The following is a 15,386-nucleotide window of genomic DNA, read 5'->3' as shown; positions in this document are numbered from 1 at the left end:
GGGGCAACCTCCAGTGGAGTTCCAGGAGTTCCAGAAATCTCTTTGTGGCCGGTGCCCAGAGAGGCAGGGAAGAACCAACATGATGGGACATCTGTGATCAAGGGGGAAGAGAGTTTCAGGGAGGAAAAAGAGGTCATGCGCCCTCCCTGCTGCCCAGTGGCATAGAAGGAAAAGGCTGGAGAAGCTGCTGGATTTGGCTGCCCCCCACCCCCCGCTCCCCACAACTCACCCATCACCCCTAGGACCCTTGGCTCAAGGCTACCTCTGCAGGCCTGGGGCTCTGTCTTATGAAGGGGGGCATGTTCCCATCAGAGGCTCGTCCACTTGTGCAGAAAGAGAAAGGGCTGGAGAAGAAAGGACAACATGTTATAGGGGCGACATCATGACGGAATCCACTCTGGGAAGGCACCAGGCCTGCCAAAGCCACCCTGGATCACCAGCATGAATTGGGGTGCCAAGATTCTCTTTTTATTTTTTATTTTTTGGCCCCAGGACATTCTGTGGGGCAGAAGGGCACCTCCTCTGTGCCCCAGGTGGGAGCTTGGTCCCAGGAGAGCTGCTCATTTGTGGCCCTTCCCGTGAGACTCCAGAAGATTCCCTCTTGCCAGATCAGGGTCATAACAACTGAGAACAATGCTGGACAGGCCGAGCGAGCACTGCATAGGGGCAGGGGGTCTGGGAGAGCGTCAGAAGCTGCTGGGGCCTGGCCGACCCAAACTGGGCCACTGGGGGGGCCTTTCATGTCCGCCTGCCTCTCGGGGCCTGCCTTTGCCTCTTCCCACCCCACTACCCCCAGTGCGGCAATTACGCGCTAATTAGGGCGCTTTGATCATCTTTAGAAATGGCTACATGGGGGAGAGACACTGCCAAGCAATTAGGGGCAGAGGGGCTGGGAGCTCGGGCACCTCCTCAGGGGGTGGGGTTGCCGAGGACCCTCAGACACCCCCTGCCCTCCTCCCTCCAGGAGGATCTGTCCCCAGCATGGCCATAAACTCCTCAGGGAGTAAAGGCGGATGGGAACCCCCCCATCCGAGCCCTGGAGACGGGGCCGGCCCCTACCCACCGGCCCCCCTCTGCCTGGCCCCCAGCCCAACCGTCAGCTCTTCTGGCCTGTCCAGCCCCCTTTGATGGAGCCGCAGGAACAAGGGCTCCTTTGACAGAAGGGGGGCCTCAGAGCCGGGACCGTGAAACTTCAAAGGTGAGGGTCGAGCCCACTACCCCGATCCCTCCCCCAACCCTGGCCCCCCTCCCGAGTACCCCCCCAGTCTGTCCTCTATATAGCCCCCCAAGCCCCGTTCCCTTGTGGGCTCCCGGGAGTTAAGGGCCAGGTGAGAGTCTGCCTGACGGAAGTGGGTGATTTTGATGTAAGAGAGCAGTCAGGTGATTTGGGGGACAAGAATTCAGCGCCCGGAGGCAGGAGGCAGTGGGAGGCAGACACCGAAGGATAAGTACCTGGAGGGTGGACCCTGAGGGGGAAGGAGGACAGGGTCCCGGGTGGGGGGGGGGCCCGGCTCCTGGCCATCATGCTGCTGCCCGTCGTGCTGCTGTTACTGCCCTTCCCAGACCCGTGGTCTGTGCATGGGCACCCGCCGTACGCGCGCCTGCCCCCCAGCACCCTGCAAGGTGAGCCCGGGCTCGTCTGAGGGGGCGGCCGGGGTGGGAGGGGCACAGAGGAAGTGGGTCCCGGGGCAGGGGGGCATGACCTTGCCACCCGCACTCATGGGGACCTTTAGCCCCCCTGTCGGGTGAGGGGGGCCAGGAACTGAGGCGCAGGGGGGCGAGGAAGGGGGAGGACAAGGGTGCAGAGGGAAGGGGACCTGGCACGCATCGCCAGAGGGTGTGCTTGCGGGAAGGTTCCGGGTTTAGCGGGAGGAAGGGGTCCAGGGTGGCATCTCCTTGGCTTGACCACCGTTATTTTGTCAAGAAGCCCGAGTTTTGTGACGTCTCTACCTTTGGGGTGCTGTTTTTCCTTCAAGGTTTTTAAGGGAAGTCCCCTTTCAAAGATTCCAGCCCAGCTCAGTTGAATTAGAGAGCTCTTGGGTTGAGAATCTGGGGCCATCTGCTTTGAGTGCTGGGCCCTCGGGCCCTGGGGCTCTCTCTCCTCCCCATTCTGCCCTGGCGCTCCTGGAGCCCCACCTGCTTGCCCCTGTCTCCCAAGGCAGGCTCAGGGCTGGAGCCTGAGCTTCTTCCCAGCCGCGCGTGACTTGTGCCCCATGTCCCAGCAGCTCTGTCAGCCCAGGGCACGAGAGCATTGCAGGCAGCCCAGAGGAGCGCCCAGTGGGCAGTTACTCGAGTGGCGATGGAGATCCAGCACAGGCTGCACGAGTGCAGAGGCTGTGCCAACCACACCATCCCATGCCCCGGTGAGATTGCCCTGGCTACCCTGGGCCGGGTCTCCCGTCCACCCCAACCCTTCCCTTCACGCTTGACTCCCTCTTGGGGACAGAAACTAAGTGGGGCTGCCACGGAGACAATGCTGATGAAGGTCTCGCCAAGTGGAAAGGGCACGCCAGGCAGGGGGCACAGCCTGTGCAAAGGCGGAGGGCAGGAAGAAGAGTCTGGGCTCATTGGGTGAACAGTGAGAGGTGCATGGCTGCTGAAATCGACCCCGACTGCTGGGGGTTGGGGTGGGGGGGTGGTGTAAGAGGGCAGCGGTAGGGCAGAGAGAGGGCCCAGGCTCTGCCTGGGGTGCAGGAAGGGTGGGGGGCTAGCCGGGAGGCTCAGAGGTGCGTGTCTCAGCAGGCCCCGGGCGTCCCAGGCCTCAGGCCCCCCTCCTCCAGGATCCAGCTGAGCCAGGTGAGGCCGAAAGGGCTCGAGGGGGCAGGGCCGAGGAGGGCAGGGTGAACCCTGGAGGGGCCTCGATGGGGAGGGCGGCCAGGACTCGTCCCTTGTGACGCCGATGCCACCTTTCTAGGGCCGTGTGGGGAGAGGCGCCCGAGCGCCGTCAACGTGACGCGGGCCCACGGCCGCATTGTTGGGGGTAGCGCTGCACCGCCGGGGGCCTGGCCCTGGCTGGTGCGGCTGCAGCTCGGAGGGCAGCCTCTGTGCGGCGGCGTCCTGGTGGCGGCGTCCTGGGTGCTCACCGCGGCGCACTGCTTCGCGGGGTACGTTGGGCCCAGGCCCCCGACCAGCCCAAATCCCCAGTGCGTGGTCCCGACTCTTCCGGGGTCGTCGGGCGGGCGACACGCGCGACGGCCGGTCTCTGCTGCCCCCTGGCGGCGGCCACCGGCCTCAAGGCGCCCGCGCCGCCCAGCCGGGGCTCCGACAGAGGGGGACGCCCGGCCGGGCTGGTGGGCCTACTGGGGGCCACCGCCTCTCCCCGGCCCACCCTCCCTGCCCCGCGAGAAGGAGCGGAGAAAGAGAGAGCCCGGCGTGCGGGCCTGCCGGGTGGTGCCCGTGGGCGGAGGGCAGGGTCTCCAGGGGACTTGTTGCCCCCTTGTCCTGAGCCTCACCGGCCGCTCGCCCCGCAGCGCCCCGAACGAGCTTCTGTGGACGGTGACGCTGGCCGAGGGGCCCCGGGGGGAGCAAGCGGAGGAGGTGCCGGTGAACCGCATCTTGCCCCACCCCAAGGTGAGGGAGAGGGCAGCCCCCAGGCTCTCGGCGTTGGGAACAGCACCCCCACCCCACGCTTCATCGATTTTGCGCCGCCACCCCCTCCGCAGTTTGACCCGCGGACCTTCCACAACGACCTGGCCCTGGTGCAGCTGTGGACGCCGGTGAGCCGGGCAGGGGCGGTGCGCCCTGTGTGCCTGCCCCAGGGGCCCCGGGAGCCCCCAGCCGGCACCGCTTGCGCCATCGCGGGCTGGGGGGCCCTCTTCGAAGGTATGGGGCAGGCCCGGGCCTGGCTGAGCCCCGGGTGTGAGTGGGAAGAATGGGGAGCTAGGGTGATGGAGTTGGGGAAGGCCGGATATAGGGAACCTGAGCTGCGCCCCAACACCTTGGCAAAATGCTGTCTGATCTTGAAAAGGGGAAGGAATCAAGGAGGGCTGTGTGTGGGGGGAACCCTGTTAGCAAGGACCCTGCCCTCCTGGACTGAGCCTCTCTCCACTGCTTCCCTGCAGACGGGCCTGAGGCTGAGGCGGTGAGAGAGGCCCGAGTGCCCCTGCTCAGCGCTGACACCTGCAAAAGGGCCCTGGGGCCCGAGCTGCACCCCAGCAGCATGCTCTGTGCCGGCTACCTGGCCGGGGGCATCGACTCCTGCCAGGTATGAGCTCTGATTGATTTAGGGTCCTGGGTGGGCTGCTCCCCAGGGACAGGACAACTTCCTCCCTCCCTCCCTTCCTTCCTCCCTTCCTCCCTCCCTTCCTTCCTTCCTTCCTTCCTTCCTTCCTTCCTTCCTTCCTTCCTTCCTTCCACGGTCCGGCTGTCACTCAACTTGTCTGAGCTTCTGTGTCCCCATTGCTAAAGTGGGTACAAGACTGGTACCCCGGGGCGCCTGGGTGGCTCAGTCGTTAAGCCTCTGCCTTCAGCTCAGGTCATGATCCCAGGGCCCTGGAATGGAGCCCCAAGTAGGGCTCCCTGCTTGGGCAGGAAGCCTGCGTCTCCCTCTCCCACTCCCCCTCCTTGTGTTCCTGCTCTTGCCGTCTCTTTCTGTCAAATAAATAAAATCTTAAAAAAAAAAAAAGTGGTACCCCCCAGGAGAACTCAGAGCTGCCTCACCCTGCCAAGTGCCAGGCTGGCAAATGAGAGGGCAGGTCAATGTAGTACCCTCTGTTTTGGCTCGGGTCCCGCAGGGTGACTCTGGAGGCCCCCTGACCTGTTCTGAGCCTGGCCCCCACCCCAGGGAGGTCCTGTACGGAGTCACCTCCTGGGGGGACGGATGCGGAGAGCCAGGGAAGCCCGGGGTCTACACTCGTGTGGCCGTGTTCAAAGACTGGCTCCAGGAGCAGATGAGCGGTGAGCGCCCTGTTCCTATTCACCTCTCCCCGGAGTGTCCTGCTCACAGCCCTTGGGACGAGCCTGTCTTCACCCCGCCCGCCCCCAGCCCCTTACTGCGTCGGGGAAGCCTGCCTCCCTTCGGGGGAAGGCTGCGGGGGCTGGGGCCCAAAGCCGGGGCTGAGCTGGCCGCCGCTGCCGCCTGCAGCAACCCCCTCCAGCCGAGAGCCCAGTTGCAGGGAGCTGCTGGCCTGGGACCCGCCCGGGGAGCCGCTAGCCGCCCCGCACTGCGCCTTCTACGCCCGCCTGTGCCCCGGGCCCGCGGCCGCCTGTGCGCGTCTGGCGCACCAGCAGTGCCTGCAGCGCCGGAGGCGATGCGGTCAGTCCAGTTCCCAGGGCTGGGCCGGGGACCGGTGGCCTGGCCCACGTCTGACCGCCGCTCGGACCCTTATCCCGTCCGCAGAGCTGCGCTCGCTGGCGCACACCCTCCTGGGCCTGCTGCGGGGCGCCCAGGAGCTGCTCGGCCCGAGCCCAGGGATGCGGCGCCGGGCCCCAGCCCCGGCTCGCCCCGCTCTGTCTCTCCTGGAGCTTCCCAGACACCCCGCCCGCGAGCAGCGGCTGCACCCAGGTACCCCGCGCCTTCACACTCCAGCCCCAGCAGCCCCCACCACCAATTGCGCGGCGGAGGCGACCCCTTAACGCGGCGTCTCCCCAGGATCGCGGGCTGCAGGCGCTCGGTTCCCGAAGCGGAGGCCAGAGGAGCGCGAGGAAGTGAACGGTAATGCCGCCCCCTGCCGACCTTTGCGGGGAGAGCAGCAGGCCAAGGGTCTGGCGAGGCCCTGAGGCAATTGCCCTGGGGGCAATCCGCAGACTCGCTCTCCCCACCTGACTCCACCCCGCCCCGCGCAGTAGGCAGGATGACTCTTTGGGGGGACTCGTGGCTTTGGTCCCCCCTCATTGTCAACAGAGACTATCTGCTTTGTGTTATCACTTAACTTCTCTGATCCTCAGTTTCCCATTCGTAGCATGAGGAGAAATCGGCCCACTGGGAGGCCATCCTGAGGTCCTGGTGGGAATCCCCACTCCCAGCTCCTTGCCGGTGCCAGTTTTCTGCTATCTCCAGGACCTCTCTCCTTCCTGCAGGCTGCCCTGGGCTGGAGAGCCTGCAACAGAAGCTGACCACCCTTCAAGGCACCCATGCCTGGATCCTGCAGGTCCCATCCGAGCACTTGGCCATGGACTTTCATGAGGTGGGTCCTCAGGCTTCCCACATTCACTCACAGTGGCCTCAGAAGACTGACCTGGGTCAGCCCTGATGGGTAGGGGGACAAAGGGGCACCCTTTTGTAGCTTGGGGTGGGGGTGTCTTGGGGGAAAGGGGCAGGGAGGGCAGCTGTATGTAAGCTGGGGTGCTGGGTAGATGTGAAGGTGTGGGGGGCGAGTGTGAGTGGAGGGGCATGTGGGGGTGTCCAAGTGAGCAGGAACTGTGCAGGATTGGGGGTATGGGGGAAAGTGGATCTGGGTGAGAGTTTCTGGGGGCCAGGAGGAGGGGGACCAAGAGCCAGGTTGTGGGGCCCTGAGCTCCCTCCTCCTTCTGCAGGTCTTGGCAGATCTGGGCTCCAAGACGCTGACCGGCCTCTTCCGAGCCTGGGTGCGGGCTGGCTTGGGGGGCCAGCACGTGGTCTTCGGCGGCCTGGTAGGCCTAGAGCCAGCCACAATGGCTCGCAGTCTCCCCCGGTTGCTGGTGCAGGCCCTGCAGGCCTTCCGCTTGGCCGCCCTGGCAGAGGCAGAGGGACCCCAGATGGGTGCGAGGCAGAGCCAGGGGCTGGGGAGGAAGGGGCACCCCCCACTCAGTCCTCACATTTCTCCAGCCAGGGGGCCGTGAACCACGTCTAGGCCCCCAACCCCTGGTCAGGACCTACCGCTCCAAGGGGCTCCTCTGATGACAAACTGTCACAGCCACAGTTGATTGGGTGTGTGGGGTGGGGGCCTGGGTCCATGTGTCTTCCCAGATGCGTCATCAGAAAATCACAGCTGCTTTAATAAACGTTATTTATGATCTGCAGAGATAATTCTGGAGCTTTCTTGGGATGAGAACTGGGTGGGTGGCTATTAGACAGGCCAGACAGGGCCCAGCCTCCAGAAGCTGTTGGCAGAGGTCACAAAGACACTGGAGAGAGGCTGCTAAGCCCCCATTTCCCCATGCTTGTCTGTCCCCCCAAGAAATAGCAACAGCTGGCCTGTCACCACTCCCCTTCCCATGGCTGACCAGTGTCCAGTGCCTCTACCCAGCCCCCACCCCTGCTGCTAGTTGTGGGGAGTTCCAGCCCGGGACCTTTGCCTCATGTCCTCGGGCTTCTGCCTGGCGGCCAGTCCCCATCCCCACCCCCTTGTCACCTGCCTTGGGTTTTCTACCCGCAGCCATGCCCAGAGGTGTCAGATTGCGTTTCCGGCTGCCGCTTCCCTTTGCACTCCCCCCCCCCGCCCCGCCCCGCACCTGTCCCCTCTCCTACCCACCCACATTCCCTAGCCCTGTAGACTGGAGGGGCAACCACAAGACCCAGTCAGAGGGACAGGATGGAGCGGCCAGTGTGGACGCTGGGGCTGCTGACTCTACTGGTTGTGTGTGGTAAGAGTGGACATCACCCTGCCCTGAAGGTCCCTCGGGACTTGCACCCAGGGCCCCTACCGCATGGTTCCCTCCCCCTCCTACCTGGCGCTCCCTCCCTTAGCATCAGGCCCCAACCCTCACCCCCCACTGCCGTTTCTCCCTGGAGGGGCCGGAGTGGTTAGATCCCCCAGCTGAGCCCAGCCCCAGGGCCCAGCAGGATTTCCGGACAGCTCCCTGCCCACCCCCCCACCCCTGCACCCCATCCCTGTCCCCGTCTCTCCCCAGGCAGCTGGGGCCTGAATGAGGAGGAGCGGCTCATTCGGCACCTGTTTGAAGAGAAAGGCTACGACAGGGAGCTCCGGCCTGTGGCACACCAAAGGGACAGTGTGGACGTGTCGCTGGCCCTCACGCTCTCCAACCTCATCTCCCTGGTCAGAGGCCCCTCTGTGGTCGGGCTGGAGACGGGAGGGCAGGGGACAGCTTCCTGGAGGCCCGGCTGTCTCCCGGACTGGGATGGCCGGGGAGGAAGCCCAAGGCCCCAGGCCGGACCATGGTAGCTCCTCTCCCAGGGAAGCAGGCTCCAGGGTTCTGCCCGCTCAGTGCTGCCCACAGGCCTCGGGCGGGTGCCCCCTCCCCTCCAGCTTCAGCTCTGGGGTCTGGCCCATATCAGACCCCTGACCCACTTCGGAGGCCATGCCCATCCCATCCCTGCTCCTGGGTCTGCCCACCGCCTCCTGACCGTGAGTGCTTGTGACAGGGGTTAGGCCAATTGCCATGGTTTCCCCTGGGCGGCGGCTGGGAGCAGGTGCCTGGTGAATGCGCGTAGGTGAAAGAACCACGCGGGCCCTGGGGGACAGTGGTCTTGTGTGATTACAGAAAGAAGTTGAGGAGACCCTCACCACTAACGTGTGGATTGAGCACGTAAGAATACCCCACTCAGAGCTGGCGGGGGGGGGGGGAAGGGCCCAGGCTCCCCCGTGCTCCCTTTTGCCTGGGGATCTCCAGGAGGGGAGCCTCCTGTCCTCCAGGAGGAACTGACTTCTATCCACAGGCCCAGCTGCCCTTCCCACCACCTTGTACTAGCTCAGTTAGAGACTTCCGGTAGATTGGGGTTCTTCATGTGTGGGAAAATTGTCACAATGTCCTGATTTTATTAGAAGACACTCTTCTGCCACCTGTCCGAAGTTCATCATGCAGACATACGGTTTCTATGTCCACAATGGAAATACGCTCCCTTGGTTGTGCAGTGTACATTCTACACAGCTGTACATGACAGACCTGAGTCCTAACTCTGTACCCACTCCCCCAAACCTCTTTTGTCACAGCTCCCAGACCCTGTCCAGTCTTCCCCCAGGGAAGTGAGGAGAGCGGGGCGGGGGGGACCTGGGCAACAGCAGAACCTACTGCTGACACCTCTTTTGGGCTTCCAGGGCTGGACAGATAGCCGGCTGCAGTGGGATGCTGAAGAATTTGGAAATATCAGCGTCCTGCGCCTGCCCTCTGACATGCTGTGGCTCCCAGAGATTGTGCTGGAGAACAAGTTGAGCCGTAGCCCTCCCTGGCATCCCCTCCCCGCTCTGCCCCACCCCTCAACCCTGCCAGTTCCAAGCTGGCTGGCATTCACGTAGGCCCATTGTCTTTGTCCCTCAGCAATGACGGCTCCTTCCAGATTTCTTACTCCTGCAACGTGCTCATCTACCCCTCGGGCTATGTGTACTGGCTGCCGCCCGCCATCTTCCGCTCTTCCTGCCCCATCTCCGTCACCTACTTCCCCTTCGACTGGCAGAACTGCTCCCTCAAGTTCAGGTGCACCCACTTCTCCAGCCACTCCTCACCCCTGCCAAGGACTGAGGGAGGTGCATGAAGCACCTGCTCTGTCCCGATCAGAGCTCCCCACACCCACAACAGCCCCTCTGACCACGAACTTTCTCCACTACCCTTCCCCCCATGGCCGGCCGGCAGTGGCCACAGCCAATGGCTGAGGACCACCCTCTACCCACTGCCCTCCGCAGTTCCCTTAAGTACACAGCCAAGGAGATCACCCTGAGTCTGAAGCAGGAGGAAGAAGAGGGCCGCTTCTATCCCGTGGAATGGATCATCATCGACCCTGAGGGCTTCACAGGTGCTGGGAGTAGCGGCTGTGGGTGGGCAGGCCCCTCAGACACACACTCATGGATACGGTCACACCGATACCGCCCCCCCCAGAGACGCACGTGTGCACACACACACCTGGAACCTGCACCCTCAGGCACACAGACGGACAGAGAGACACAGATGGACAGATACACACCGACCCACAGAGAAACACACCCAGACATACTTACTGACGCAGTTCTAGCACACTGAAAGGAAAAGAAGTCCAACCGGAGGGGACTGTGTCCCAAAGGCAGAGATAGACAGGTGCCAGTGTCCCACTCCTTCCGCTGCCCAGGCCAGAAGACCCTCCCGGGTCTGGACAGGGTCGCTGGGGATGGATGTGGCTGACAGACAAGAGGGGTAGTTAGTCTTCTGTTTCCAGTAAGCCCAGGGGTGTGGTTGCGGCTTTAGCGGGCCTCCTAATGTTGTGTGTGTTGCCCCCTACCAACACCCCCCGCCCCTATCTATGACCGGGCTCAGATCTGCTACGGGGCCCCCACTACATGTCCCTGTCCATCAGCGAAGACCTGCATCACACTGGTCCTGAGGCTGCTACATCACTGGGGCGTGGAGGGGGAGGGGTTGATCTTTTTTTTTAAGATTTTATTTATCTGACAGAAAGAGAGTGAGAGCAGGAACACAAGCAGGGGGAGTGGGAGAGGCAGCAGCAGGCTTCCCGAGGAGCAGGGAGCCCGATGCGGGGCTCGATCCCAGGACCCTGGGACCATGACCTGAGCCGAAGGCAGACGCTTAAAGACTGAGCCGCCCAGGCGCCCCAAGGGAGGGGTTGATCTTATCTCACTGTTGTCACTATCTCTAAGACGTCTTATTTGAACCATATGTGGCCTCAGCTTCAATATTTTCCAAGAACAAAAACAAATAAACAAACAGAAAACACTCCCAGAGGAGAATTTCCCCTTGCAGATTGAAACCTCCATCCCAACCCCCCAGGGAAAGATACCCCACAAACAGAATCCCAACCCTCCTCTGCATGCCCCCTCAGGCTGGCTCACTTCCCCCAGCCCCCAGTTCTGCCCCCCCAACCCCTTTGTTTGACCTGACACCAGGGTGTCCCTTCTGCCACCCTCAGAGAACGGGGAGTGGGAGATAGTGCACCGACCAGCCAGGATCAACATGGACCCCAGCGTCCCGCTGGACAGTCCTGGCCACCAGGACGTCACCTTCTACCTCATCATCCGCCGCAAGCCACTCTTCTATGTCATCAACATCCTGGTGCCTTGCGTGCTCATCTCCTTCATGATCAACCTGGTCTTCTACCTGCCGGCCGACAGTGAGCCTCAGAGCCTGGCCCAGCTCCCTGGCCACCTGGGGCAGTCTCTCCTTGTCCCTGAGGGCACCTGAGCATCGACCTCCCCAGCCCTCCCCTCACTTCCTCCTGGGAGACACAAGGGGGTCACCACTCCCGGGGCTCCCTGCCCAGGGTCCAGGCATGATGGGCATGTGGCCAGCCAAGGGGAGGGTTTCGTGACCCTGTCCGACATCTCCAAATGCACAGGGCCCCTTGGGGGGGGCGGTCCATCCCTTTTGGACCCTACTTCTGCTTCCCACAGTGGGGCTTCCCAAGGAAGTTCCCTAGAGAGGGAGAACCATGAGACTGTCCCTCTGTCAGAGCAGAGATCAGGTCTGTCCTGGTCATCATGTGTGACCATGGGCCTCGCACACAGAAGGCCATCCACCGTGAACCAGTAGGTGGATAACGGGATCTCTAGGAAGCCAGGCATGGAGATGTGCAGTCGATGCCGGTTCTAGAAGCGCACGTGTAATCTGTGCTCACGTGGTTTCACAATAGTTTCAGAATATTTACTAGAAGCAAGGCACAGTGAGTCCCAGGGACAAATGCGATCCAGCCTCTGCTGCTGGCCGAGACTGTGGAATCCGCAGGGCTGGGAGCATGGCCCGAGGGGTAGTAAAACGGGGAAGCTTTCCTGGAAGAGGCTGCGCCTGAGCCAGAGATGGGTCGGGAGGCAGCTTCCAGGTAGAGAACGGGCCCTGGGGCAGGGGTGGGGGGCTCTGGGCCTGTGACCACAGTGGCCACTGCAGCATGCTCAGGGGCTCAGGTGGGAGGAGCCGGGCGGTGCCAGGCTGGGGTCTCTGAGTGGAGGACTAGGAGTTGGGGAAATATGGGTGCTCTGATGATGCCCTGGGGACACACGCAGACCTGTGATTTTTGGAGGTTTGAGTGGCAGCGAGCTGGCTGACGGTGATAGCTGGTGATCGCTGAGCACTTGCCCGGCGCCAGGCAGCGTGATGAGCGTTTAACGTTAACTCACTCTCTCGATTGGACCTCACAACATTTCGCAGTTGTGAAAACCGAGGCACAGAGAGGTTAGGCTACTTGCCTAAGGTCACCCAGCCAGTAAGTGGCAGAGCAGGATTTGAACCCACGTGCTCTAGCTCCGTAGCCCACGATGTTAATCAGGGTACCACCCTGGCTTTGTGAACAGTGGTGCAGGGGCTGCAGAGGGACCGGCTGGGCCCAAGGCCAGAGGCAGCAGCTAAGTCCGGGGTTCCCCCAGGTGGCGAGAAGACGTCAATGGCCATCTCAGTGCTCCTGGCTCAGTCTGTCTTCCTGCTGCTCATCTCCAAGCGGCTGCCCGCCACGTCCATGGCCATCCCCCTCATCGGCAAGTGAGTGACGCGTATGTCACGCCACGCCTCCCCCGCCCCGCCCCGCCCCGCCCCGCCCTGCCCGGAGGGCTCCAGGCTGAGCGTGTGCCTACAGGTTCCTGCTCTTCGGCATGGTGCTGGTGACCATGGTCGTGGTGATCTGTGTCATCGTGCTCAACATCCACTTTCGCACACCCAGCACCCACGTGCTGTCTGAGGGGGTCAAGAAGGTGAGGGCTCTTGGCCAAAAGCTGGAGACGGTCCCGCTGTCCCTCTACAAGGAAGGCAGGGAAAGACCCCGAGGCATGCTTGCGAGGGGAACTGCCACCGTGCGTGGCCGAAGCTCCACGTGCTGTTACCCACGCCGCACGGACGACTCTCCTGGCGCGCTGTTACGCGAAAGGAGCCAGACACAAAAGACCACAAGCTGCACGGTCTCCTCTTCATGAAGTTCAAGGACAGGGAAAACCAGCCTTTAGCGATAGAAATCAGGATGGTGGTTCCCCCTGGGGGTGGGTAGGAAGTGACGGGAGGAGGCACAAGGGACCCTTTGGGACTGTGTTGGAGAGATCTCCTCTAGAGGGTATTTACACAGTTGAGTGCACCCGTAGAAATTCATCTAGCTCTACACTTCAGGGCTGCTCACTCTACTGTGTGTTTGCTCTACCCCCATTACAAGGAAGGCGAGGAATGTGGGAACTGTGTGCCCGGGGAGGGGGGTGTCCTTGCTGTTCTGGATGACTGAGGGTGTTTTAGCAACCTGTTTGGTCTTTAGCATTTGAAGAAGAGCGCTCAGCATTTGGGGCCTTGTTCTTTTTTGTTTCTCATATATAATTCATTTTGAACAAATGAGTTCTGCTTTGTGCGGTGAGTGATGAGGGAGAGTTGGAAGCAAGCCAAGTGTCCATCAGTAGGGCATCGGGGGCAATCGGAGACAGCATGAGACTCCGGAGTACTTTGTGGCAGCCAGGAATGGAGTCACAGACGTTCTGATGTGTGAAGGGGAGCCATGTCTCTAAAATAGCCTTCCTTTGTCCCCGTGACCTGCCGCAGCTCTTCCTGGAGACCCTGCCCGAACTCCTACACATGTCCCGCCCAGCCGAGGATGGGCCCAGCCCAGGGGCTCTCGTCCGGAGGAGCAGCTCCCTGGGCTACATTTCTAAGGCCGAGGAGTACTTCTTGCTCAAGTCCCGAAGTGACCTCATGTTTGAGAAGCAGTCCGAGCGGCACGGGCTGGCCCGGCGCCTCACCACTACCCGTGGGTCCCCGGTGGCTTGGGGGTGCGGCCCATCCGTGGGAGGCGGGCTGTGGGGCAGGCCTCATGCCCACCTCAGGCCCGGTCTCCACAGGCCCGCCCCCGGCAGGCTCTGAGCAAGCCCAGCAGGAGCTCTTCAGTGAGCTGAAGCCAGCCGTGGATGGGGCCAACTTCATCGTCAGCCACATGAGGGACCAGAACAATTACAACGAGGTGAGTAGCCACAGCGTAGCCTATGCTTAGGGTGCATCCTGTCTTCGGGGGGCTCGGTTTCCCTCAGAGACACAGACCCACTGAGATGAAGGTGTTCACGGTGGCTGCAGACCCCCAGGCCTTCTGGGAGGCAGAGCCCCTACCTAGACCCCCCTGGCAGCTCACCGCCCACAGCATACACTCGGGCATAGCTCCCTAGGGTCCCTTCTTTGTCGCCACGCCCAATCATTTTCTGTCCCTGCTCAACTCCAAGTCTGATACTCCAGACATAAGCACACATGTAAAAGGCAGCCTTAGGTGGTTGTTCAATATTATACGACTTTTACTTTAAAAAACTTCTCTCTTGAGAAAGGGGTCCCATTTTCCGTTCACATATGGGCCAGCACGGCGTTGAGATGCTGGGAGAAGTGAAGAGGAAGTAGAGGGGACGATGTAACCTTCCTCAGCCCCCTGAGAGAGACTCCTGGCACCTCAGCTCTTCTTTGCACCCTGAAGCCCTGCAGCGGGGTGAGGAGCGAGACGGTGACTCCACTCTTGGTCTCCTGGACAGAGACCCCGGCTTCAGGGGGGGACACACCAGCATGTCCCATCTGCTGCAAGCCTGGGGCAACCCCCACAGATACACTGAGGCCATGCCTCTGTCATTGGGCCCCCAGCTTGGCGTGTGGGCCCGTGGTTTGTGAGCCTTCCTGACCCCACTGTCTCTGCCCCCCTGCCCCCAGGAGAAGGACTGCTGGAACCGAGTGGCCCGCACAGTGGACCGACTCTGCCTGTTTGTGGTGACGCCCATCATGGTCGTGGGCACGGCCTGGATCTTCCTGCAGGGCGCCTGCAACCAGCCTCCACCTCAGCCCTTCCCCGGGGACCCCTTCTCTTACCAGGAGCAGGACAAGCGCTTCATCTAGAACAGGCCTGCCCTGCCCTCTGGCCCAGCCCCCAGGCAGTGTCGGGTGGAGCCTTTGGCCCCTAGAGGGGTGAGCCGGGGAGGGGGGGGGGCGGGGGAGCTCAGTGTGGACAGGGATGTCTGAGAGAGGACAAGCCCTTCCTGGGGAGACCAACTTCTGGCCCTGAGGCTTGCGTCCAGCTGGTCCTACAAGGCTGGGGCAGGATTCCTGCGATTAAGGAAGGGGGAAGCCCCATTCCTCACCCGCAGGTCCTCTGCAGCTAAAGACGGGAGCCACCAAGGAGGTCTGAGAGTGGACATCGGCTGGGGTTGCAGAGCAGGACAATTTGGGGGGGAAAGGGGGCTGGCTCAGGGGCCAGGGAGGATGCCACTCAGGCTGGGACCCCTTTGTGAGGCGTCAGAAAGGCAGAGGCCTCTTCTAGCCTCCTCTCCCCTAGGTGGGGGTAGAGCGGGTGGGAGCCTGTGCCCCCACTTTCCTGTTCCTCCAGCCACCCTCCTCTCAACAACCCCTCAGCCTTGGGCTTCTGAGGCCCCACCTGGGGTTGAAGTGGGGACACCTCCCTCTCCAGACCTCTTAAGGAAAGAGGCTTTCAACAGGGGTGGGAGCACCTGGATTGCAAAATGGCCTTCCCCAGCACTTTCTGCCCTGGTGACTCTGTCTGGGTCCCTCGGGGAAGCCATGACCTTCCTGGGGTGGAAGGGCCAGGCTCACCACCCACAAAGACCAAAGGTCAGCTTCTCAATCTCCGGTCACATGCACAATCC

General features: G+C 62.2%; 2 protein-coding genes across 5 annotated transcripts; both read left to right on the top strand.

Annotated features, from left to right (window-relative positions):
- The first annotated feature begins 1,523 nt into the window (after nt 1-1,523).
- PRSS56 (serine protease 56) lies at nt 1,524-6,759 on the top strand. Its single transcript, XM_088022016.1, has 12 exons — nt 1,524-1,623; nt 2,226-2,363; nt 2,740-2,796; nt 2,915-3,104; nt 3,471-3,570; nt 3,663-3,822; nt 4,062-4,204; nt 4,734-4,896; nt 5,084-5,503; nt 5,591-5,653; nt 6,019-6,125; nt 6,475-6,759. The coding sequence occupies exons 1-12, from the start codon at nt 1,524-1,526 to the stop codon at nt 6,757-6,759; spliced, it is 1,926 nt and encodes a 641-aa protein (XP_087878142.1).
- Nucleotides 6,760-7,451: 692 nt separating this feature from the next.
- On the top strand, nt 7,452-14,622 carry CHRND (cholinergic receptor nicotinic delta subunit). Of its 4 annotated transcripts, XM_028105178.1 has the most exons (12): nt 7,452-7,503; nt 7,771-7,916; nt 8,362-8,406; nt 8,916-9,025; nt 9,136-9,291; nt 9,498-9,607; nt 10,712-10,912; nt 12,159-12,270; nt 12,365-12,479; nt 13,303-13,507; nt 13,599-13,717; nt 14,440-14,622. In XM_028105178.1, exons 1-12 carry the CDS (start codon nt 7,452-7,454, stop codon nt 14,620-14,622), a joined length of 1,554 nt encoding a protein of 517 aa, XP_027960979.1. The 4 variants fall into 4 exon arrangements, with proteins under 4 accessions (XP_027960979.1, XP_027960980.1, XP_027960981.1 ...); XM_028105179.1 differs by lacking the exon at nt 8,362-8,406; XM_028105180.1 differs by lacking the exons at nt 7,452-7,503; nt 7,771-7,916; nt 8,362-8,406 and having other exon boundaries at nt 8,944-9,011.
- Nucleotides 14,623-15,386: the final 764 nt, after the last annotated feature.

The sequence above is a fragment of the Eumetopias jubatus genome, unplaced genomic scaffold (genome assembly GCF_037043125.1).
Source record: "Eumetopias jubatus isolate StellerSeaLion01/CBP00866 unplaced genomic scaffold, mEumJub1_p1.0 scaffold_3, whole genome shotgun sequence".
Classification (NCBI taxonomy): domain Eukaryota; kingdom Metazoa; phylum Chordata; class Mammalia; order Carnivora; family Otariidae; genus Eumetopias; species Eumetopias jubatus.
Note: the sequence above shows the minus strand (reverse complement) of the source record. Positions and strands in the feature narration are given on the sequence as shown.